General features: G+C 38.3%; 1 protein-coding gene across 1 annotated transcript; it reads left to right on the top strand.

The window, feature by feature from the left end:
• The first annotated feature begins 4,285 nt into the window (after window positions 1-4,285).
• On the top strand, window positions 4,286-26,018 carry slc9a2 (solute carrier family 9 member 2). The gene is made up of 12 exons (XM_088913267.1): window positions 4,286-4,871; window positions 5,812-6,275; window positions 11,214-11,464; window positions 11,926-12,143; window positions 15,942-16,141; window positions 16,396-16,485; window positions 16,784-16,854; window positions 17,263-17,427; window positions 17,983-18,079; window positions 19,380-19,496; window positions 20,525-20,600; window positions 23,253-26,018. The coding sequence occupies exons 1-12, from the start codon at window positions 4,607-4,609 to the stop codon at window positions 23,672-23,674; spliced, it is 2,436 nt and encodes an 811-aa protein (XP_088769393.1). The 5' UTR covers window positions 4,286-4,606; the 3' UTR covers window positions 23,675-26,018.
• The last annotated feature ends 868 nt before the right edge of the window (window positions 26,019-26,886 follow it).

The following is a 26,886-nucleotide window of genomic DNA, read 5'->3' as shown; positions in this document are numbered from 1 at the left end:
CCCCTGGCATACTGTAAGTGTGTCAGGGAGGTTTTAAAGGATTTGGCTTTTAACAAAATAATTGTTGGTTTAGATCTAAGGGAGTGTGTGTGTGGGGGGGGGGAGCATACTCTGTACACCTTGAGTAAGATACTTCATTTAGATTGCTTCAGAAAAATGCTAAGTTCAATTACTGTACATTAATACTAATATTAATACTAATACAGTAATACTAATGTATAATAGTATAAAATTGATAAAAAAAATTATAATCTTACTGGAATACGTAACAGTATTTCGGTTATTGACCTATTGTTTCTCTCAATACCTCAACCGCACTTTCTTAAAGATACACGTTTCACGTAACACTTTTTTTTTAAAAAACCCATAATAAATTAGTGATTTCTCGGTATCAGCTTCGACATCATTCCTAAAGATATCTTTTCCACACTCCCACAACGATTACTGTATAGAAATGAGAGACCGACTCTTTTTTAAGTTTCAAGTGCACAGCGCTTTTATTACCATTTGTGTGTATTTAAATCGTATTAAAAGACCAATTCGATCCACTACTTCCATCTAGCGGTCAAAAAAAGGGACCTCTTGTAGTAGGTATTAAATCTTCATAGTACGGTCACAACGAGTCTAAGACACCAAGCACAGGGACTGCAGTCTATCCCTCACAGAGCGCACCAGTACACGGAGGATAAATTCATTGATATATTAAATTTAGTACACTTAATTTGTATTTGTTGTGACTTTTTGATATCATAAATGTTTTAATTTTGAAAATAACTTTTGTCTATGGTTACAGTTTAATTGACCAATTCACAGACATGCATTTCTTAGCATTTTCATTAGTAGTAATTTGTCATTATTTACACTGCTGTGCAAACATATCAGACGTCTTAAGTGGTATTCACATTATACACATTATGAGCATCAACAGTTCACTAAAAGGCCGCACTACTGTTTTCTACTATTATAACATTATTATAACATTACCAACACAGTTAAACTGAGTGATAACAAAATTAATTTATCATTTAACCATCTTTAATTCACATGGTCAGTCTTCCACAACTCCATGTAAACTGTACATGAGCAGTCAATGTGAAGTGTTGAAGTAGTTAATCCATCAATCCAAAGAAATCTGATTCACTTAGGATTCTGAATCTCTCACAATGAACCAATAACTTAAAACAAGTAGAGATGTACAGTATATTTGTGACAGGCAAAGAATGTTCAGACTTAACCCACCAAGCTCAAACATTTCTGCTGTTTTGGTTCATCTAGAGAACACAATGAGGTGTAACAGAAGATTCGTTGACTCTTATGACATTTGGAGTTCTGTAATCATATTCTGTATTTTCCAGAAACACAATCTTTTTTATTTTTCTCAGTTTTGCTCAGTTTTCACAGCTTCTGAATCAATTGTTCATTTTATGAAGGCTAAACTCTTTTAATAATACATTCTAACTATAGCCTTTACCTTCCTAAAGTTTTCAGCTGTTTTCCTCTATGAGTTGCTTATATTTCTGTGTATGAAGGAGGCAAAATGACTTACATATTTCCATATGAGTGGTGTTCCTGAGCTGCCCTGGCTTACAGTCACATTTAAGACATTCTCAAGACGGGAAAATATTGAATTTGCCCCCATTTCAATGCTCTCACAAATATAAAAAGACTTAAAATGTACATTTTTTATGCTTCATTTGTTTAAAGCATACAAACAAAAAATAAGTGATACCTCATGCATTCAGATAAACTAATGGTACTTATGTTAAGCCCATACCAAGTTGAAAAAGTAACAAGTGAAATATGCCTTTCACCTTCTGTGGCAGTTCAAGAGGAGTATTCATCTATGATGCAATGAAATACATGAAATAAAAGCTTATCTTGACTTCACCCAAGGAAAACAATCTGAACAGTCGTAGATGAAGGTAAAGTTTCGATTGTGATAACATTTTCTTTTTTACTCTATGACGGAATGGAAAGCTTTCATTTGCTCACTACATTTTGGCAAATAGTACCTGAATGCTGAAACAGAGTTTATTATTTCTTTAACTGAAATTCTACGTACAATCTAACGTATTGTAGCATGACGGGGTTGGTGAGGATGGAAACAAGGGCTTAGACTCTCTTAGTTAAGAATTCGGCGCTTTATTAGTCAGACGTGTGTCTGGCACAGCAACAGCAGCTGAGGAAGGAAAAACCGGAGAAAGCAGAGTACAACACACTAGGGTCATTTGAGGTACAGGTATAAAAGGGGGTGCAAAACCAGGTAGAACTATTTACAGGGATCTGGGCAACGGTGTACGCCTGTTCCAGATGGTCAGCAACACTGGCCAGAGGCCCCCTTAGTTCCTGTCCTGGCTACTACTCCCGACCTGCCCTTCGCCACGCAACTTAGCCAGGCGAGGGTGCCACACTGCCCCCACCTGAGATGTCTGGCGTCCCGCCAATGTCAAATAACCCAGCTACATTAAAGACAAAATGCTCCAGGCCCTGTGGCGCCGGGCGAGTGCGCCATGGTGCGGGGCATCAGCCAGTAGCGCACTGCGGCGCCCTTCCCCAGGTCCGTGGCCACCCCTCGCGGGCCGACCACATGCCCCAGGAAAGTAACCTCCCGGATCAGAGGCTCACATTTCCCGGGGTTGAGCTTCAACTCGGTACTTGCTCCATCAACCGCTCAAATATTGCCGGGGCATTACACAGTCCGAAAGGCATGACCGTGAATTGCCAGAGCCCCTGGCCGATGGAGAAGGTCATCTTTGGGTGAGCCTCGAGAGCAAGCGGCTGAGGAGACGCGGGAGTAGTCTCTCCTCCGCCGGGTAGCACTCATAAGGCACTTTAGGGTGTCGCTCGGATTCCGACGTGTCACAGACCACTGTCCATCCTTCCTGCTCCTGACACCAATTGGAGCACAACGGGGGTCAGTGAGAATGGAAACAAGAACTTGGGCTCTTTTAGTTGGGAACTCAGCACCTTATTACTCAAAAGTGCCTCTGGTACAGCAAGAAAGAATAAAATTCAGGTGCACGTAATGTGAACAATATTTAACATTCATACTGTATGTTAAAAGCATCTTTTATACTACCTCTACTTTTTGGGAAAGGCTTAAGCCTATTGAAAATATAATTATCAATATCTTCCTGCTGACTCTCGTTAAGGGACGTTGTCATTGACCAATACTGTAATTAATCGATGTATTAGTTGGTCACTTAACTAGTAGTTTTGTTATTCTTTCCTTTGCTATATACCACATGAACCCACACTACAGAGTGGAAGAAAGTAAAAGAATGGATCAGGAGCAAAAGGTGTGTAAAACAAGGAAACAAAAAAAGAATTTAGATCCAGTGGCTTATCTTTTCAGATAGACTATGTAAATTATAGCAGAACTTGCCCTCTGGTTTTACATATGTACCTCATACCTCGTTATGTTCATTACAGTCACCGTGTGACAACATAAGATAAAGATGGAAAAGAAACCTTCTCCTCCTAAATATTTGTTCATCAGTAAAATATTTCATTTTCAAAATGTAAAAATCTAATTGACGGTGTTTTGATTATTTTCTTGGGAGACGTCTACAAATTGAAAGCAAGTCACAGAATGTCAGAAATCTTCCCACTCAGATCTGACTTTGAAAATATATTAATCTATTTTGCATGACATATACTGAGGTTTATGCCTCACACAAATTTTTAACTGAAACTATGTTGCTTTCTTTAAACAAATGTAAATACCCAAATGACTAAGACGATAGGAAATACAGTACGTACAGTACGAAATTTGTCTGATCGCTCCATACTTTCCAAAAGAGACTGAGTACTGATGTAAATCAGAATTTCCTCCAACCTGCCAAAGGCAAATGATTAATCCTGGTGGCGACTTCCAGTTGAACAAAAAAAAAGTATCATTTGTTAAATTGTAATTCAGTTCAACGTTTTGATTTAATCCGGATGAAACTCATCAATCAGGACATTTTGTCATTGATAATCCGAAAAGGCAACCGTTGTGCTGAGCGAAAAAAGACGACTGTACCTAAGAGTACTGAATTCTGAATTGTAGTGAGATTTAATTAGATACACAAAGTAACGAAAATAATACTGTATTTCTATACTTTATAACAACGATGTTCTAGTGCCACCCGGTAGGTAATTTACTGAAAGTGCACACACAGGTATGATGTCCTTATGAATGCATTGAAAAGGAGCAGTTTAACAAGTTCTTCCACTAGATTCTGTTCTTTGCTGTAATTAGTTTGACAATGGAAAATGAACCAGCCCCACCCTCTCTACCTTTAACATACCAAAGGTAAAACCTAGAAGAGTCTAGGAATGTCCAGGAGCAAGAAATCGGCAGAGGAATAGACGGAAACAAGGGAATGATGTGGCACTCTTAATAAGCAGCCAAAACAAGTTAAATTGGCATTTTGGATGACATTCATATTCTAGGTGGAGCTGCGTTTACAACACCGAACGCCCACAAACGCACTGATACCTGTACTGTTGTCTCCTCGTTATGGTCGCATTTTCTGCCTCTGTGGAGTGGAGTCATATAACATTGATTTTTTTTTAACTTGCGTATTAAGGACACTAGCACTGAAAGTTTCACGGGAAAAAAATGCATTCTTCAGATCGTGGGAGACTGTCCGTGTTTTTTATAACACTCTGGATTATATTTCTCAGTCAGGGCAATGGATGTCGCGGGGATATCGCTGAAAAGACTACAGCAGCTAAAGCGTCAACGGGCAGACCAGGTGAAGGCTTACAGGCATACCCAAATGCGGAGAAAGAGAACCTTCCACTTTTCACTATTAACTATCCACGCGTACAGGTTCCGTTAGAAATCACGCTGTGGGTGCTTTTAGCTTCATTCGCGAAAATTGGTAAGCAGGTCCTTTTTTTATGAAATTGTCTTATCTCGAATGAAATAAATAGGAACTTCTATTTGATGACCTGTAAATCTTCATAAATGCCTGTTTTACTGTATATGATACTGGGTGCAGAACCATCAAGCGGAGGTCAAATTATTTTCTTGATAATCAGCTGATGGTAAAAAAAATGAATGAAGAAAAACTTGCCTGATCAGAATAGTCAAAAAGTCAATAAGTTTTTTACATCTTATTACATTTCTTAGATCCTAGTTCACAGAATGTATCCATTAAGATATATATAAAGGAACTGTGTGGGTTGGAAGGGGTCTAAGGTGATACTTTTACAAATATCTTGATAAGCAAAACAGAGGTGTAGGCCTTCGTATACCGTGCTGTCCCTCCATGTGAACATGTATAATGTTTCTGTTTTCTTGGTATCACAAAGAGTTCACAAACCAAGTCAATGATAAGCGCATTTTAGACCTAACGCAGATACCTGTTGCGTATTATTCTTTATAGCACTGAAAATCTATTCATCCATTTTCCAACCAGGGTCATGGTCTGAGTTATGGGGGCACCAGCGCCTATACAGGCAAGCAGCGGGCACAAGGCAGGGCACACCTTGAATGGGATGCTATTCCATGCATGGGCAGGCACTGAGACATAAACACAGCTGACTTTCCCATAAGCCAATTAACGTACATTACCAGTATGTCTTTGGACTGCGGGAGGAAACTGACTTGAAGAGAGGGGAAACATACAAACTCCACACAGACAGCACCCAGGGTCTGGGATTGACCCCAGGGCCCTAGTGCCGGAGGCAGCAATGCTGGCCACTGAACCACTCAGCACTGATAAACATGATGAAATATTTCAAAGTTACTTTTTACAGTGGGAGATGTTGTTAATGTGTTTAGAATGTGCACTTTCAATTGTTGTGTGCTTTTTGCAGGTTTCCATGTTTACCACAAAATAACAGTATGGATCCCAGAGTCGTGCCTTTTAATTGCCATTGGACTGATTGTTGGAGGGATTATGCACTCTGTTCACGAGGAGCCGCCCGCAGTGTTGAGCTCAAATGTCTTTTTCCTCTACATGCTGCCTCCTATTGTGCTTGACTCTGGCTATTTTATGCCCACCCGGCCTTTCTTTCAGAATGTTGGCACAGTCCTGTGGTTTGCCATCGTGGGGACTCTGTGGAACTCCATTGGAATTGGGCTTTCCCTGTTTGCTATCTGTCAAATTGAGGCTCTTGGTCTCAAGGACATTAACATGCAGGATAACCTGCTTTTTGGCTCCATAATTTCAGCAGTGGACCCCGTGGCAGTGCTCACTGTGTTTGAAGACGTCAATGTAAATGAGCAGCTTTATATTGTGGTCTTTGGAGAGTGCCTGTTCAATGATGCTGTCACTGTGGTAAGTCTCTACTGGAGAATGCGTTGAATGTTCTTTTTTCACAGAAAGCAAAAAAAGATGACAAACCTAACCAGTCCCGTATTACACCTGCTGCTATGTCTTGAACAAATAAGATCTACCATAAATTAATTTAAAAAAAGCAGTATCCAACCTAAACTGGCTCATTGCAACTACCTTTCTGATACACCACAAAGTTATGATTCAAGATACATGAAATCCTGTTTTTTTTAAATTGGTGATTGTTAAAAAAATTGAAGATTGGTGATTGATAGCGTGTTATACAATAAAAATGAATAAGGAGGAAACTGCTTTACAATCTGATTACTTTTATGTATAGTGCTATGTTAATGCATTGACCGACAAGAAGGTTATTTTATTTATTGATATTTTTCCAGGATCCTATAAAGTAAAACAAAGACAGAGGCTACAGCTTGATTCAGCTGTAGTTCAGCATGATTGACAATATTTGACAGATGGTTCCTTTTGACTTAAAACTACATAATCAAATCTCCATTTTCAGTAAGAGTGCAGTCTTATAAGAAAAAAGGTGCAGATGAGATAAGGTCACTCTGCTCAAATAGTTTGGTTGGTTATCAAATAGATACAGGGATCTCTTTCAGTCATTTTCTGAAAGAAGCTAGGGACCCAGCTTCAACAGCACAGATGGGTAGCCTGTTCTATGACCCTCCAAAGATTCCTCCAATGAAATTCCCTCCAGTTTTCAGTGTGAAATACACTTCCACATAGTTTTCACATATCCCCTGGTCACTTTTGTTTCTGAAAGTCCATAGGGTTGACTTTGTTAGTGCCTTTGTGGATCTGGTATCAAATCACTTTGAAGTATTTTCTGTAAGGTTTAGATATTCATTTCAAAATCATGTCAAAATAGGACAGTGCTTTGTGACAAAAGATGTACAGTATGTGGTCACTCTTCCATGGACTGAATACTGTACATTGATATGTTTTTTTTATTAGGTAACCAAATTGTACACAATGTTTTATATGAGGCCTTACAATTTTAAGGTAACAAATCTTGATATTTAAGTTCTTTGGCTAAAACTATACAGTATATTCTAATATTCTTTCCTTTTGCAACTCATCTCATTTTAAAGGCCTGCAGAAGAGATAAGCTGCCTTATAAACTATATATAATAAATCCTGCAGATAAATCTCTCTCAACAAACCCAGAGGCCCCACAATAAATGGGAACCTCTCCCTATTGTAAAAATTCACCCACAAACCAGCAGTACCAAAGGGTTCTTTATACAGGAAATCAGTGTTCCCTAAAAAACACAGAATAACAAGCTCTCTTAAAGTGGATCACATTCTCAAATTCTCTGGTTATTAAATCTCAGTAACAAAATAAATGTATTGAAGATATAGCAGAATATATGGACTTATACGAATTGTGACTTAAACCGTCCCTTCCTACTCAATAAACACTGTAATGACTGATGTTATGTGATGTACAGTATAAAACAAATTAGTACAGGTTGTGCAAGCAGACATTTCACTTCAGAAATGTTTCAACGTGACCTGCAAGCAGGTTTAACTAGAACTGTAAGTAGTGTGTGTTGGCACAACAGTCTCAAAAGTTGAGAGCAATATTTTTATTGGATTAAGAGAGATATATTCACTGCTTGTTTACAATATACAGTAACCGGGCGCTTCATGTCACTGGAAGTTGTGTTGCCTGTGAATTGTAGACAGCAGTGGTGATACAGTGCTGTGCATAGCTGAAAATTTACACTACTTTGTTATGTAAATTGGAAGTTTTACTACATGCATTTTACTCTCATTGTGATTTGAAATGGACTCATCAATAACAATTCTTCCTAACTCCAAAATGTAAAACTAGCATTGCAGTTCCCTTTAACAAGGTTTAAATACTTACTGTAGCTCCAATCTGGTCTGGAACAAGGAGCTTTCACCTTTATTTTTTTCTTCTCTTTGTTGTCTTTAGGCCTCCCAACTGCCTGTTTTACACTGTCTTCCTGGACTGTTAATTGACACTTAATCATTTACCTAGAACTTAAGTAAGGTAAACCAAGGTAAACTTTGTGACTTTTTTGATCATTGAATCTGGGACCTATACTGTACATCTCAGCAAACATCCCCCTTTGCTTTGAAGCTGAAATGCTGACACTAGACACTAGTTCTCCATTTTATCTAGATACTATTGTATCACTTCATAGCAACACATTAAACAACATCTGGTAAATATTTGCCCTATCAAACATTTTGTCCTTCTTACAGTGTAAATAAGCACTTATTATGAATATCTACCATTTCAGTTTCTGCTGCTGATGACTGGGTTTTTCCGTATTTAAATGAGGTACATTCAAAGTTCATATTTGAGAATTTGTTTGAATTAGCTATTCCACTCTAAATTGTCTTGCATTTTTCTGTATATCTGTGCTCCAAGCAATTTGGTACTTATCTCAATAATTCATTGTATCTGTATATGTATATGTATCTGAGATAACTTTTGCAAAAGAATGGTTTTGAATGGCTGAGAAAGCTGAAGTCTTTTAATATACTTTTTCTCAGCCATGTGTTCTTCATTGATTACGTGTGCAGTTGTACCTAATCAATGTTGAAAAAGTTCTTGTAGAAGATAATCACTGATTTAAGGCTACTTTTCAGTTTGTTTCCAAGGTCTGCAAATTTGTTTGTGTGACATTTCTTATTTTAAAGTGTCCCTTTTTACTCACTTAGGGCTCATCTTAGCAGAACCTGTGATATAATTAATAGCGCTTCGAAATGCCATGTAATGTGTCTGAAGGTTTTGTACTTTAGGTAAAAAAAGATGATACTACTTTGTCTTGGTGTTTAGTTGCTACTGATTCACCTGTTTCCAACAAAGTGTAATTGGCTGTAATTAATCATTCACCATCTGTTGGCAGCAAAAGGAATATGTTTTAGCAACACAGAGAAGATGTATTTGCATTAAACTAATACTGATTACTAAAAGATCCTTAAAAGTTTTGAAAAACAAAATTTGGATGTCAGATTCTACTGATATATACAGTATGTACAAACACTTGATTTAATTAATAAAGCCAGTGATCTATTTGGCTGTATGTAGCATATGGAAAGTACAAGTACAGGTAATATTTAAAGCAGGCAGATAAAGTAGTTTAGTGGTAGAGTTTATATTATGTAACTTGAGATGCTTCATAATTTGTTTTCTTTAGCTCTTTTGTTCCTAGTAAGTGGGCGTTAGTTCTGTTTGTTAGCTTTGTCAGTCGCATCAGTCTTACCTATATTAATAGCTGCTTTGTTATCTCAGTATGTCATGGAAATTTACTTCTTAATATGTCATGGAAATTTACTTCTTAATATGTCATGGAAATTTACTCCTGAGAACAGCTGCTATTCTATCTCATTTCCTTGTAAATTGTTTATATTTAATGTTTGTTGCCAGCATGCATTTCCTTATACTTTTGCATGTATTTAAAAAAATGGTTTCTGCAGCGAACTGTGAGCCTCTTTAGCCTCTTAATGGTTCATGACAGAAAAAGAAAAGTGTTTAGAAAGTTAAAGTAGAGATCTATCACCACTGTTTTGGCTTTAGGCTTTAGAGTTCACTAGCCACTTATAAAAATATACTACTACTATTATATTGCATAATATCCTGCAGACCTTAGAAATTAGTTATCTGTAAAAGGTCTACCATGTAGTCCCTTGTCTTTCAGCCTACAAGGATCAGTAATTGTGAGTACTGTGATTTAATTTTCAGATTTCAGATTGTAAAATTCTGGCCACATTCTTCTAATGTCTATCTTTATATTTTAGGACATACTGTAGGTCATGAGATGTAATGGGTTTTCCTTAGACTTTTGATGTCCTACTTTTTTATATGTTTCTTGGACTTCCAACACTTTGCTATATTTTTCTCTTTTTTGGAAATATGTCTTGCCATGATTCTTGACAATCTGTGAACATATTGTTTAAAAGCACTTTATACAGTGATTATTAAGTGCTTCAGCTTCTTACTGAGTTCCCATTTATTGTGTCTGAGACTTTGTATTAACTCTATAATATTTAAATTAGAGATATACTGTAAGACAGACTGTATTGTAGAAAATCTTTTTTTGTACTGCAGTTTCCACTTTTGCATCAGAGACATGGTTCGGCACTGTGTCAGACTTGTATGCACAGGGCTAAAATATCATCTACTGCTCTAATTGTGTCAGTTCCATTTTGAACACATTGCCTTATACTAATTGTCTAAAGGCTGCTTGCATTTCAGTGACAAAGACCTCTACATAATGTACAGTAAAGTGGAAGCTTTTGAAAGACTGGATAAAGACTGTCTCTCCAACACTAAATTATTGAAGGGAATTTTCTTGTCTAATTCTGTTTTCTTTGTATTTCTGCCATGTTTTTTTTATAGGGTTTTCTCTTAAATCTTTCTGACTCTACCTGATCTTCCTCTCAAAAGTTCCCATTGGCCGCCATCCTTTGATACTCACAATTATGAAATTCATCACCATATTAATAAATGTTTCTTTCCTCGAAGGGCAAAAATGACAAGATTTATAAATAGCATGTTAAACGTTTTACCTCTAAGTTTATTCTCAATGCAAAAATAAATATCAGGTAGAGTCAGAGAGTCAGCATCACAAAGTCATGAAGTCTTACATCTATTTTGTTTAATTATACGAAACATAATCAAAACAAACCGTTTTGCCAGTGGACTTTCAGCATTTGGAAAAGCTATCTGTGTGGTAATACTTTTTGAAGAGAAAAAACTTATAGCTGTAATGGTTTATATTTGCTACATGCTCATCTCCATACAATTGCTATAGAATGTCACAATTGCTCAAACATGTCTTCTTTTCCCAAAGACTAATGTTTAGGCTTAAAGGAGTGAAAGTCAACGCACTCCTTTACCATCCTCTCCTAGTGAACATGCTTCTCCTCTTTCCTCAGGTGTTATACAACATGTTCACCTTTGTAGCAGATATGCCAGAAGTGGAATCTGTCGATGTCTTCCTTGGCATTGCAAAGTTTTTTATTGTCGGGGTTGGAGGAATGCTGTTTGGATTTCTGTTTGGGTTTACGGCGGCATTTACGACACGGTTCACAACCAATGTCCGATCAATCGAGCCTCTCTTTGTCTTCATGTACAGCTACCTTGCCTATCTGATAGCAGAGATGTTGTCTATTTCCAGCATCATGGCGTAAGTATACATAGTGGCCTAATTAGCACAGATTCAACAGGATACACCATAGACCATGCTAAAAATAGATAAAACACTACGAAAATCTGAAATCATTGTTTAACTCATTCTTCTCTTATATTTATACAATCAATGTAGATCAGCACACAATGTAGATACAACAAAAGTATAAAACTTTCAGAAGTTATTAGAAATATGCCTATGTATAGTATATTTTGTAATAAAATCTTTATCCTTGACATATATACAAATATATTAATATGATCCAACCAGTGTGTTATTTCTTGTTGTGAATCTGATTTGCACAACTACCAGTGGTAATTCTTCAGTTATAAGAGATGTCCCACTCATTTCCTGACTCATTATAAATATGTTTTACAGTAAATCCATTCTCTTAATTAAATGTTCTGTGCACTGGAGGACAGAACTTCTCAGTGACATCTTTTTCCGCTTATCCTTAGGATTATAATGTGTGCCTTGACGATGAAGTACTACGTGGAGGAGAATGTGTCCCAGAGGTCCTGCACCACCATCAGACACGTTATCAAGATGTTCGGCACTGTTTCAGAGACCCTCATCTTCTTCTTCCTCGGCGTTGTAACTATTACAACTGACCATGAGTGTAACTGGGGCTACATCTGCTTCACCATCTTCTTCTGCTTTTTTTGGAGGGGATTAGGTGATATTTGTTTTAATTTTATACAGCTGTTCTTACAACAGATGGTAACTGCTTCCTTTCAAAGAAGGGATACCACACAAAGGTTCTTGAATAGAGTAGCATGACTACTGTAGGATTTATGAATGTCATAAAAAGATCAAATACAGTAGATAAAGTATCTGTCAGTTACCGACATTTGAATTAGAAAGTATATCGTTGATTGTGTGTTGCATTTCAAAGAAAAAAAATATCTGATTCTCAGGTTGCAGAGAAATATTACAATGAATTATGTACTGTAAGAGGACCAGGGGAAGGGTCATTTATAACCAGTATTTCCGTAACGAAACACTGGATATACTAGATATAGACCTAGGCAAGATGGCCACCAAGGATAACCAGCTGACCCGCTGTTGGAAAAGATCTATGCGGCGAAACAATGAGACACAGGTGAGCTGCGTCAGGAAACAGAATATAAATGCCCCAGAAGCAGTGAGCAGGTGCGGGAGCTGATAAGGTGAAGGCGTTTTGGTGGAAGGAGAGATTTAGGATTGTGCTGGAAGGAACTAAAGAATAACGGACTATTGGATACGGTATATGACAAAGATTTATGGACTTCGACTTGGATACGGTGCGGATTAGTGTGGACATACGGGCTCGGATATTTGGATCGTTTAAGGATACTGGCAACGGATTAAGGAACGGATTTGGAAAACATACGGACGAAGGACAAAAGAAGATCAGTGTGGTGTGAGTTACATCTCTTTTACACTTGGTTTTCCCCCGGCGACACCACAATTGGTGGAGGATGCGGGCACTCGCTGCTCGGGTTTGAGAAAATAAGTTTTTTTGTGCTGTGTAGGTTTCGCTTTGTGTGTGGAGAAAAACAATGGATCAGCTAATACAGCAATTGTCCCAGGCCACCCTCGCCCAGTTTCAGGCTTTAAAGGACGGCAAGAAGCTATCCAAGCGCAACGGGAGGCAAATCAAATTCAAACTGAAACTAACGAACGAATTATAGAGGGGCAGAAATTAGTACGGGAAGAATTGCAAGGATTAGGGGAAGAATTCAGGCAGACCCCAGTAACAGGGAGAGACACCGTTCAGGCTGAACAAATTGGGCTACAAAAGATGACAGAACTTGATGATGTGGAGGCATATTTAACCACATTTGAAAGAACTGCATCTCGGAATGCATGGCCCAAGGAGCAATGGGCCGGGAGAGTAGCGCCTTATTTAATTGGAGAAGCCCAAAAGGCCTATTATGATTTAAAAGAAGAAGATGCAGAGAATTATGAGACTCTGAAAAAGGAGATTTTGGCAAGGCTAGGGGTAACCATGGCAATACGAGCGGTCCGGTTTCACAATTGGAGATACCAAATGGACATCTGGCAAAGAAATGGCTCCAGCCAGAAGAGTTAAACCCAGGACGGGTGGTAGAAAGGGTGGTGTTGGATCACTTCGTGAGGAGTCTGCCTGTTCATCTGAAAAGGAAAGTGAGTGATGGGGATCCCCAGACACTAGATCAGGCAGTGGATTTAGTGGACTGACACCATGCCACAAAGGCCTTGATTAGGGAGGAAAAGGGGGACTTTCGAAAAGAGGAGAGAAGAAGCCCCAAGAGTCTGGAAACTGAAATGAAGTATCAGCCAATAAAGTACAACGATTATCGAGGACCTACACAGTTTAAGAAACCCCTTCGGGAAAGATCAGACTCAAGGCCCCGACCATGGAAAGAAAACCCGATGATGTTTTAATTGTCATGAAGAAGGGCATTTAGCCAGCCATTGCCCCGGCCTGTCCGAACCCATGCAGGTAGACCCCAGAGATGAAGCCAAGTGTAACTACCTTGCAGCACGGGTCCCAACCTGCGAGGATCCCCATCTTATGAAAATCGAGATGGGGGAGAACCCGTCGAGGCCTTGTTGGACTCCGGCAGTACTGTGACCCTGGCGACCCCTACAATACTTCCTGGAGAACTGAAGATCCGGAGAGCAGAGGGGATACCCATTACTTGCATTCACAGGGATACCAAGGTCTATCCAATGGTAGAAATTAGCATCTCTACGGAACAGGGGACCTACCGTTCAACTGTCGGAGTGGTTGAGCAGTTGCCTTACCCTGTGGTACTGGGACGAGACTGTCCCCACTTCCTCCAAATTTGGAACACTGTCCAAACAGCTAGGCGAAGACCAATTCCCTGTCCAGAAGGCCAAGGTGACGATCTCCCAGTTGAGACAGACCCACAAGAAGGAGGAACTGGACTTGGAGATGAATTCGTAAATATGGATTTACCGGACTTGGAGCCACCTGAACATTGTGGTAGGTTTGGGACGGCCCAATTAGAAGATGGAAATTTGAAGCATGCGTGGTGACATGTCAGGAAAATTGATGGGAAGTGGTGTACTGACCCTAGTACATTGAGTTACCCCTATTTCGTGATAAAAAATAATCTCCTCTATCAGGTGCAGCAGAAGGGACAGGAAGAAGTGGAACAACTCCTGATTCCCCAGGCCTACCAGATGAAGCTCCTTAACTTGGCCCATAGCCACCTCCTGGGTGGACACCTAGGGGTGAAGAAGACGTCCGAGAGACTACTCTCTAGGTTCTTTTGGCCAGGGATCTATAAGGCCATTGAGAAGTACTGTCGGGAAAGGGAAACCTTTACAGACCATTATCGACCATGTGGAACAAATGAGAGAGAATAAATGTTATTGTTCCCATTGTGAAAGAAAACCTGGAAAAGGCACAGGCTCAACAAAAACAAGTTTATAATAGGGGAGCTATTGTGAGAGAATTTCAACCAGGTGATAAAGTACTGGTATTAGTTCCAACCCCCGAATGTAAATTCTTGGCCTCCTGGCAGGGTCGTTATGAGGTGGTGGAAAAGGTGGGACCGGTCAACTATAAGGTCAAGCAGCATGACCGAAGACGGCAGCATCAAATCTACCACATCAATTATTATTACATTATCTCTTTTACACTTGTTTTCCCCCGGCGACACCACAGTACAGTACTTGCCCTTTCCTGAGTACTGAAATGGATTGCTTTATGAAAGCATGAAGACAGCAGGCATAGATGATAAAAACATCAAACCAGTTTAAAATTTGCATTTTAAACCATGTAAAAGTAAGTTTATGCAAATAACGTTTGTCCTGACAGTTTGTGTTTGTATTTGGGCGACGGGTTCCAAGCATTTTGGAACATTTTGCAAATAAAATATATAACAACATGATAATTGCTTTATTTACCTAGTTAATCTTTTTTTTTTTGCTCAATGCACTTAGTACATCTGTCCTTCAAACTAGTACTTTTCTATTACTAGAGTTCTGCTTCATTCATCACTTGTCAGTTTTGAACCTCAAGGTAACACTGATTTTATATGGATCAAACAATAATCACCAGGAACTAGATACAGCTCTTCAAACCCACTGTAACAAGGAAGAAACCAAAGCACATACTGTAGGGACAACCCATGCATACAACTTGCAAACTCAACTTGCAAACTTGCACAGAAAGCGCCCTAGTATAGAATCAAACCCAGGAGCCAGGAACTTTAAGGCTGCTCTTTGGTTCACAAAATGTGGAAAAGTAGTTATTTGTTAGCAGTTGTTAAGTAGTATATAAACGCTGTTGCACATAATTGTTCCCTGTATGGAATTGAAACCAGGATCATTGCATTTCTACAAGTGTTTAAAGTCAAACTATAATGCCAATTGTCATTAGAAAAGAATGCATGTGTTTTGTAAAGTGAAATCACTATAAATGTCTTTATTTGGGAGAACTGTTTTTTTTTTATAACCTTCATTTTTTTTCTTCCAGGTGTCCTTGTCCTGACCCAGATTATCAACCCTTTCCGAACCATACCTTTCAACTTCAAGGACCAGTTCGGCATAGCTTATGGTGGTCTTCGGGGGGCTATCTGCTTTGCCCTGGTGTTTCTCTTGCCCGATAGTGTCCCAAGAAAGAATTTATTTGTCACCGCAACCATCGCAGTGATCATTTTCACTGTCTTCATTCAGGTATTGCACACCTTGTTACCAGCATTGCCTGCATTTTTAAGATTGTTTTTGTTAGCACATAGGTCAGCTGTCCTGGTGTAGAAAGTAGAGACACTTGAATACTGACCTAACCTGAGAAATTACACCTTAAACCTTTGGTCTTTGGTTTTGATTCAGTGGTGAATCATCTAGGAGTGTGTATGGGGAGTGTTATACAAACCATTGCTTACTGTGCTTTTCGTTGAATGAAATGGTTTCTTCTGCATTAACTACAGGGCATCAGCATTCGGCCCTTGATAGAGTACATGAATGTCAGGAGGACAAACAGGAAGCTGGGTACCATTAATGTGGAGATTCACAGTCGGGCAAGTGGCGGCCAATTTGTTTATTTTTTCTACATTATCTCAGAACTTGGTTTCCCATGAGTAAATGCTGCTGATTCACTATTGACCATGGTGAAATTACTGCTTGATAGTAAATAAAATAAATAAAAATAGTCATGCTGAAATAAGCTTCATTTCTCCTGTGACCCTGTGTTGGATAAAGCAGTTGGATGGATAAACTATGGCAAATATGATATAGCCTTCACATTCTAATTTTCTGTAATGATTTCATAATGTAAATACTGATTATAACTGATAAGTGTCACCTTCCTTTTGACAGGTCATGGAGCATACGATTGTGGGTATTGAAGACCTTTGTGGACAATGGAGTCACTACTACTGGAAAGACAAGTAAGAATTGATGGTTAAATCATGGTTGTACTGTTTTAGTACTGACACGTAAAAAAAGATGAACGTGGTGATCAATAAACTAAAATGTGGTTTGAAGTAAGATTTTTTTAATTGCTCAAATGAAGCTATGTCATCCTATATTAATAGACTGACAATATCTACACAATTTCTTTCAGTATTGAGTACTGTATATTAGGAACACCCACGTTACTCTTCAGTCCCTTTTTGGATAGCCAAGGTTTATAAGAATGGGATTTTCTCTGTGGTCAGATTTTCTGAGGGGAAAAAAGATTATGGGTCACATTAGAAATAGTGGCTGCTACACACTATTTTTAAACTATAAAACATGCATCATATCGGTACCTTACATAAAAAGTGACAAGAGATGTGTTTTATATTCACTGACAGGTTTAAAAAATTTAATGACAAAATCCTTAGGAGAATTCTCATTAAAGAAAACAAGGCAGAGTCCAGCATTGTTGCATTATACAAGAAGCTTGAACTGCAGAATGCCATGGAGCTGCTGGATACTACAGGAGACTTAAGCGCTGCTCCCTCTGTGATATCTTTAAAGTAAGTGCTTCATCTCTATTGAAGATCTTCATGCTCATAAATAATAAGGTTTCAAAATAGTTTTGAGGAGCATCCAAAGAAGACCTAGACTGTAAAATGCATGTATTTGTAAGGCACTGTAAATGAAATCACTAAATATATACATAGCTTTCTACTAAATAAAACAATGTATTATCCTTTTAAAATCAATAGTTGTACTTTCCTTCAAAAGACACTTTGACACTTGTAATCTCATTGCAATACAGGATACTGACCTGAAAAGTACACTTTTAACTGATCTTCTTAGCCAAGGATTGAAAGCTTCTTTATAGTAAAGCTTCTTCAGAGTCCCCAAATAAAAACAGAGCTGCTGATCCCAAACCACATCATTCACATCCCAGAAGGGCCTAGTCTCCAGTCTTAGCATCAGAAAACTCATAAGATCCAGATGTTGGTGAAATGACTACTGGTTATAACCTCTTTCGAATTTAGATTGGACAATAAACACTGGAACATTTCAGAAGTGGTTAAGCCCCTAGGATGTAACATACTGTATTTGTTTTTGTACATCTACAGTGAGGACAAACCTTCTAAACCAAAGACTTTCTTACCGGATGAGCTGAGGAACATGCATGACATGTTGACCAAGAATATGTACAAAATCCGACAAAGGGTATGCCAGTCAAATATTCAGTAAATAGGTTATCTGTGTTTTTTTTCTTGATCTTTTAATCTAAATGTCTTCTCCTTAAAAAGGGGTTCAAGAGCTATTTCAGGAGATGTGTTGAAAACAGTGAATTTTAAGGCAAGAGGAATATTATTGTGCAACAGTATACAGCTTACAATTTGTGGAAGTAGCCATAAGGGTGATTCTACACCTTAACAGTCACACCGTTTGTCTGAATTTCAAAACAACATATTCAGAAACTGTAGTAGGTGGCACACTGGTGCAGTAATAAGCATTGTTACCTCAAGGCCCTGGGTTCCATTCCTGGGGTGCTTTGTGGGGTGGTTTGTTTGTTCTAGATAGATAGATAGTGAATAGACTATTTTTGGATTTAGTTATTAATAACAGCTCATGTATTTCTTATCTGACTAGTTTTGATTTGGGGTTTTCTGATCACATGACTATTCTTTTTGATCTGACCTTTCCTGTGTCTCTTTTTTTTTATGCCCATGTTTTTCAAACTGTGTTCAAATGCAAAATTGCACCTGGCGATAAATTGACAATGTTGGGTTTTTTGATTGTGGTCTTTCTATAATTTCTTGTCTTTGATGTTTTGGAAGTGTGCAGCTGCTCCGTGTGTCACTAATACATGCATTGGACCCATGTTAAAATACAGCCTGTTGCCTTGCTTTGCTTGTAGTACTGTACTACAAAATGACCAGAATCTACAAAGCCGGTTTACTGTAAACTGAAGGCACATTGCTAGTTAAAGAGTCATGAAAAAATGACTTCATAGAATATAGGGATGCAGTGTCAATGCCTAGATCCACCTATTTTTCTTATAAAGAAGAATGCTTGATTTAGCCATAAAACTGTTGCTAAAGCTAAGGTCTCCTATCACATTACCTGCTTCATCTTATTTGTGCAGTATCTTTTGATGCTTTTTTACAACTAAACTTAGGCTCCTTAGGTTTGGAGTATCTGGCATTTGTTGTTCAACTTTAGACTATCCCAAACGGGGTGCTCCATGCCATTGTTTTCTTCTGGTTTTGCTTTTTCTTAATTTGCTTGTTTTTTTGGGCTATTGTGATATAGTTTGATGAGTGCATTTAAACATCATATTATAATTGTTGTTGTGATATTACATGGAAACACATCTGCCTTACATAATTGTTGACAGTTCTAATGTACGGGGCATTTTTTCAGGCAAATGTCAAGAATCTAAAACTTGAATAGTTTGTAGGGAAGAAAGATGACAAAGGTTTTATTCTGGCAATTCAGGCACTTTCATTTCCTTGCCTTGTAGACCATATCCTATACCAGCAAGTATGCTCTGCCAGATGACAGTAAAACACAAGAAATCTTGATTCGCCGTCATGCCAGCATGAGGAGAAGTTTGAGAGGAAGAAGCTTACAGAGACCCGTGAGTTTTTGAGAATAATACTTTACACAGATCAGATGTGCTTTCTAAAGGAATAGCTTTGTTTTGATTGGGAAGTATTCTAATTTGACTCAGTATGTATTGTGTGTGCAATCTGATCCTGATACATATGGGGGAAAACAGGGCCTTAGTAAATAAAAGAGGTTTATTTTGCTGTTTCACAAGAACCCATTTTTAATGTGAGGTTACAGCTGGTTCCAGGGAAATACTATAATTTAGACTAAGAAAATTTCTGTTTTTGCATGAGGCCTTTTTGTACTTGATTGTGATGGTCTGAGGTGCATCCTGAAGACACTGGCATCTGTACCAGCCGTTCTCTGATGCCCCCCCTCCCACCCCTAGTGTTCTGGGTACAAATACCTCCTGTTCCCTGTTTTAAAATCACTTCCACATAGACTCTTGTTCTCTCTGCTCCATGTTGAACTTTTAATTCAGAAAGTCCCTAGCGTTGAATTAAAATAAGCAACGTGAGTATGCTTGCAGCATTAATGGACTTGTGCCATTTTGACAAGATGGGTTTCAAACTGTGTAGGAGCTTAAAAGTAATATGTTCTACTCTTGAATAGGTCGTATAAAATTAATTAATATCAATACTACAGCATTAATCCAAAGCAACATGGGATTAGTGGTAAGAAATCTTTATTTTTCCTCAGCCAAGGCATGTCAGCTAATAAGCAGTACTCACTATCCTTTTTCTACAGTGGTTTCATGGCTCTATCTTGGTGAACTGTGTATTGGCATAAGGGTTGTGGACAGATACCATTAGCAATTGAATGAGATCCTCAGATTGATTAACTGCTAGCAACCAAACAAACTAGGCTGGTTAAATGGGCCCTTCTCGTTTGTATGATTTATGTTCTAAAACATAACAGCAACCACCCACCTCAAAACCTCAATAGGCACCTGAATGGAACACACCTTTTCCGTTTTATTTATACTTTGTTTTTCCCCCATTCTGGCTGTGTACTATGAGAAGTATTCACATTACATTGTTGTAATTTTCCTCACAGGACATTGCCAAGTCCCACAAATACTTTTCACTTCCTGCTGGCCAGAGTCTTGTGCACAGAAAAACCAGTTTTGCAGGTATGGTTTGAAATGTCACATTTTGTTACTCTGAATTTATCATTTGTTCAGTCAAATGAATTGTAGGAAAAGCCTGGTGTCCCATGCAAATTTCTGGGACGCAAAAACTTTAAAAATTTAAATAAAACACAATTTTGAAATACTACTTAATTATTCATTGTATTTATGTAACACTTTTCATCCCAGAAGACCAGAAGCAAAGGTGCTTTACTGTCTTTCAGTTTCTTGAATAATTATTTAGTGATAACCTTTCAATTAAAGTTATCTGCTGTTAATTCTGATTGGTGACTCCTTTGATATGGTGAAGTATTGTGCAGCCTCTCCAAACTGTCCTCAGAAAGTAACTCTCTTCTCACCTTTTCCTCTAAAAAACACGAATGGGTAGCACACTGCAAACTCTGCTTACCTCTTAGCACTCACTGCTTGACATCCACCAGTCTAGCCTGCATCTCGCAGACTCTGCTGAGTAAACCTGAGTTACTGATGCTTTTTAATTAGTTAATTCTGCCTACCTCTCTTTTTGTTTTCTCTTTTCGTGACCTGCGGCTTTTGAATGTATGTTACACTATCCTTCTGGCGGCAGCACTTGCTGACCTGGAATCTCTGGTAACTCTTACATCTGCTTTGGCAATTTCACTAACCAGGATCCCTATTGTGACTTTGCACCTCACTCGCTCTCTGCTGGTGTCTCCCAAGGCTCGGTACATCACTAGTCTCTATTTATACTGTACTTGCTGCCAAGGACAAAGGCTTTCCATATCACGTTTCTATGGGTGACTCTAAGATCCTCTTCTCCTTTCTTACCTCTAACTCCTTTTATCTCCTGTTGGATGCATTCTCATACTTTGCCTTTCTAAACCTGACCTTTTCCTCTCCTTCCCTCTCTTTCCCTTTCTGCCAACTTCTCCATCTCTAGTCCTCTTGATTCCTCCACCCTTTGCCCCAAGAACCTATCAATCATTTTAAGCCCTTTGCCCATTCCCATCACATTTCTGCCCTGGCTTGCTCCTGCCACTTCTCCTTGGGAGATATCTGCCGGATTTAACCTTATGTATTTGTCACTACAGCTAGGTCAAGTCCTCATGCTCCCCCACCTGGACCATTGCAAATGACTCCTGGTCATCCATATTCACCTTCTCAGCTTGCTCAGAACTCTAGAATCTGCATGGTCTTTTCTCTACCTTGCTATCTAGTGCCATACCGTTACTCTCCATTGACTCTAACATTTCCTAACACTCATTCTTGGCTGCTGGTGTCTTAGCCCACTCTGCCGCACTCTATTTCCAGCATGGCAGCCCGAGCTCTCTGCCCCTCTTCCTCTGCCACACTGTTTGTCCCTCCGCTATGCTCCCTCATTTTCAGGACCTGTTTTTTCATTTTCACAGTGGTAGAAGGAACTAACCATTGAAATCAGAGCTGCTTAGTGTCTGCTTTCAGCATCTCCTGAAGACTCCCAGCCTTGTGTAGATGTCTTACCTACAGCGTGTTTACTGCTCAATGGCCCTTGTTTTCACTCTAGTCTGTGCTGCATAGCCATTGCACCTCTATTGTGTTTACCTGCAATCATTTTATGCTTATTTTCTTCTGTATTTGAATGATTTCTTAACACGTTCTCATTTATTTTGTAAGTTGCACTGCCTTAACTGCATGCAATCTTTATTTTTAATATTTGGTTGTAAATATGGCAGTGTTTAAATGTAGCTTGATCAACAATTTGCAACTTTCAGATTAAAGCTCCTTTTTAGGAGCTATAAAATAAAGTATTTTTACTTTGGGAACCTCCAGGTGGGAATTCAGTTTGTCAGGAACCTCCAGGTCCTTTGGGAAAACATCTGTGATACAGCTTTAATGTGGAAAGTTCCCCTGAGCCATGCTGCCAGAACCTAGAATTATCTACACCATTATTAAAGAAATAAGCTAAAATATTACTGTTAACACTGACATCTGTAAGCATATTATACTCTTTTTTTACATTTTTAAAATGCAAAAAAATATATTGAAAATGGTCTATATTTTACACCTCAGATCTCTAAATGTTTTGGAATTCCTAAAGGTCCACTTTCATTCAGTTAATGAATCAGTTTCTCTTCTCCACGTGATGTGCTGTGCAGTGGAGCTTGTGGTGTGTGATGACTTCCACTCAGCTCCCAGGAGTGTGCAGTGGGTCCTGTCCCATACATGACCTCCATTGAGATGAAATGTGTTATGTAGTATAAAAGCTTATAGCTGTTATTATTGGCAGATACAGAAAACATTTTATAGGAAATGGGAAAATACGCTTGGATGAAAATAACTTCTCAATTCTGGTCTAAAAAATCCAAGACACAGGTAGGTACGTACTGCTCTACAACCTGAACCCACTGTATGTAAATACAGTATAATGTATGCTGTAGTTTTGTCAATCAAAACTCATTTTGTTCGGCATCAATATGAAGACTAGTATTTCACTGAGCTTTTTACTCTCCTCATAATTTCCTTATTATGCACTGACTGTACAAATCCAGCCATTCAAAATGAGCGAGGTACGCTGCGTTAAACGTGGTGGACGTGGCACAATATTCCACAATCTACTGCATTTTTATTGTATTGGATTTTACTGTATGTGGATTGCCAGGTGTTAAGATAGATATGTAACCCTTTTTTTAATCTCAGGCAGTGATGTCCTACCCCTGAAGAACTCTTCTGGCAGTCCCAGTGTGCTACCCAGAGCTGCACGACCAGCCAGAGCACCAGACCCTTCAAGGCCCATGATGCCACTCAGGAGACTGAACACTGTGAGGGAGGTGCCCAATACCAGGAACCGCCAGACCCCACTGTTGCATATTGAAGTTGAAGGAGAAGCTCGGAGGGGTCTGGGCTCCAAGAGGCAAGGCTCAAGCGCCAGCGACTCGTGGGTTTCCATGCCAAGGCGGCAGTTCGGTTTTCTCCCTGACAGAGCCTCAGACAACAACCAAAATAAGATCGAGGAGGAACTTCAGCCGCCTGTTGGCTGGGCCCCAGAGTCGCAGGATCCCAGGGGCAATGGAGCTAGCAACCCTCTGCTGCGAAGACCATGGGATTCACAAAGGCCCTGAGCAAGCAGTCCCACAGTGGACCTGGGAGTCTCTTCCCCTCAGTCTGGGATTAGAGCTAGCAGGTGCGCTAACGGTTAGCTTGTGAGCCTAGTACTTTAAACTTTTAAATATTTCATTCTGATAAGTAATTGCTACATTTTTGAAAGACTCAGTTAAACTGAATGTATTAGAATCTTCCACTGTAAGAATCATACATGTACTGTATATATATGCTATATAAGAATAATAATGAGTGCTCTTCAATATATGCAATATTCAGTATAATGTTGTATGTGACTTTATGATAAGATGAGCACTACGCTTACTCCACATCAAAAGTAAAAAACCTCTGTGCACTCTTATTCAAAGAATCATACATGTCTCTAGAAGCATCAGTAAGACGGAAGAAAAGATCACATACTGTATGAGTGAATAATCCTTAAAAGAAATGGTAATTCTTAAAAGAAAGCTACCACTAATTTAAATTTGTCATCTGTCCCTTTTCCCATTTATTTTATTTGAGTGTCTACAATCTTTCTTTATATTACAGGTCAGCAATTTTTTTTACCTTAAAGTATATTTGAGCATTTTGGAGTTCTGAATGATCATGATGATCATGAAGTTGCTCCCTTTTAAACATGTGTACCTTAAAATCCAGTCATGTTCATGCAAGGCCATATCAGTTTATCATTGTTATTATTATCGTTGTATGGAAACTGTATTTTGTGGACTCTAATGTTCTACTTAGAAAAGTCCATAATTAAAATCTTATTTACATTACTATATCTAATGCGCATTTCCCATGTAGTAGAAAATATCAAATTGTCTAAGCCCCGCTATACTGGACTAGAGCCTCTGCGTTTCCACTTTACATCTGTGATAAAACCTACATGTCCTTATAATAATTGCTTGATGTTGCAGAAATAAAAATTAAACCAACATTACAATTAGTGACTTCCACCCTGTACAAATTGCAAAATAGTGAAAAATATCAATGTAACTTGCATGACAGCCATTTTTTTTGGATTGGCTGAAAACCTGTCTCATTTCTTCAGGACAATTTGGTCGTTTTTTTTATTCCCTTCAATATTTTTTTCTTCAGAATAACAATTCATATGCAGGGCACCTCTCCCTACTCTGCACTCCTTCATGAAACTTGGTTAGGTCTGGAAAATATTTACTATTATTTTCAAACTTTGTAATACACACATTTCTGATAGAATTTTGTTAGACTTAAAGAATCATACATACAGCCAATGAACAGGAAAAGCATGTGTACTATACTACACCCTTTTAAACAAGTCCTGTAGCTGATAAGGCATCTGGGAAAACCTTGCACTTACAGTACCACAAGGTGATAAGCTAACTACTTCACTCCTTGTGCTCTTGATTAAAGAAATGCAGAAACTACTGATTGCACATGGACAATTCCAGCACAGTACTTTCTTTGTGCTTTCCACAAGAGGACTCCAGTGTTGCTTTGGTGCCTTCATAGTGGAAATTGGTGCTCATTGTGTTTCCAAAACAACATAAATATCTGGAGTTGACAACCACGTTAAAATTAATTGAGCTACTTAGTAGAAATGAGCATTTTTACCAGTAAAAAGTAGAATTTTAATGCCAATGAATAAAGGTTCTTCAGTAACTGTTCATCTAGTGACTAATGTTGCAAGGAGCTACTAAGAATGCTACTGTATATTACCATTCTAAGTGAATATGTGAAGAAAGCAATAAGTTATTTTTACCATGGTTGTAATTTTTATCATTAATGCCAAGCACAGGTTTAACTTGAAAGGTTAGTAGAAGTGATTCATTGATGCACAGTTCTGAATGCAAGGAAGTTTCAGAGAGATTGTATTAACTTCACTGGCATTCTGAAAAAGGGACGTATATGTATGGAATCTAGATTAAACTGTTTTTTTTTTACTAAGTGGACACCATGGATATTTCTGAAATGTCTGTATGTTGTGAAAAATAAGTGTTTCATGGGAAATATTTTTTTAGTTTATGAAACGTGAAGGGACAGGGGTATCAGAATTGTGCTTAAGGAAGGTGTCAGTAAAGTTGTCCCTTAACTTAACTTTCCTACATCTTTTCGCAGTATGTCGATACAACACACCATTTCCTGGTCTCTACTGAAGGTTATAAATATGCTTGCTGTCACAATGGTTTACTATATATATGGTATATTGTAGATTAAGCTAAAGTTAAAGAATCCTACAGAGCAGTCTTCTGTTTAAGAAGGAAGACTTCCCCTGTATACTGTATCACAAATATTTATGCTATAAATTTGGAAACACTTCACATAAACACAGAAACTATTTTATTCAAACTGTAGTTTTAAAAATAAAGATCTACTTTGAAATGAACGGTGTAATGAAGCATAATGTGATTTTTAAAAATAAATCTGGTTTCCTTTAATTAGTAGTACTCTTATGAAAATGGATTTAAAAGCATTACAACCTGCATAAATACACAGTCACTTTCTGTTTACCTTACCTTTTTACTGAACCGGTCAAGACAGAAGATGGAAATGTGAGCAAAAGGGAGAGCTGAATGTAGAAAACTGTTAAAGGTTATGATGCTAATTAATACGTATGTTTCTGTCCAAATGGTTCAATATAGATTAAATCGCAGTCTTTTACTGACACCTAGTGGACAGCTGTGTTTTCCTCCAAGCAAGCATACACATAAACAAGTGTGTCTCTAAAATATGAGTTATTATAAATCACTAAATTCAAGTTTATCCCCAGCGAAAGATGCCAAGCATCCCTTATTTTGGCACACAAAACTGTAACCGAAGCAAAGACAGATGTATCTATATAACATTAAGACAAGGAGGGTTATTTATGGTTGCTGTAAATGATCTCCAGCTGATTATAATTAACAAAAGGAATTTAGTACAGTCAAAGTGTGTGTGGGCCTCAGCGTTTATTGCGAGTCACCGGCACTGCTCCTTTGGTATGGTAGGTGGTAGTGTATGGTTTCAGAAGAGTCGCAGTGAGGTGTGGCAGTATTGAGGGTTCCAAGATTTCAACTGTACAACACAGCACTTTATAACCACTGATTTATAAATTAACATTTTAGTAGAGAAATGGATACTAATGTTAAACAATACCATCGTTATTGCACACTTAATGGTGTTAAATGATTTCATTTGCACATTTCCCTGTCAGACTAATTAAATGGCAAGGTTAATACAACACTTGTAGTTATACAACTATAACCCTAAG

The sequence above is a fragment of the Atractosteus spatula genome, chromosome 4, assembly GCF_055471065.1.
Source record: "Atractosteus spatula isolate fAtrSpa1 chromosome 4, fAtrSpa1.hap1, whole genome shotgun sequence".
Taxonomy (NCBI): Eukaryota; Metazoa; Chordata; class Actinopteri; order Semionotiformes; family Lepisosteidae; genus Atractosteus; species Atractosteus spatula.
Note: the sequence above shows the minus strand (reverse complement) of the source record. Positions and strands in the feature narration are given on the sequence as shown.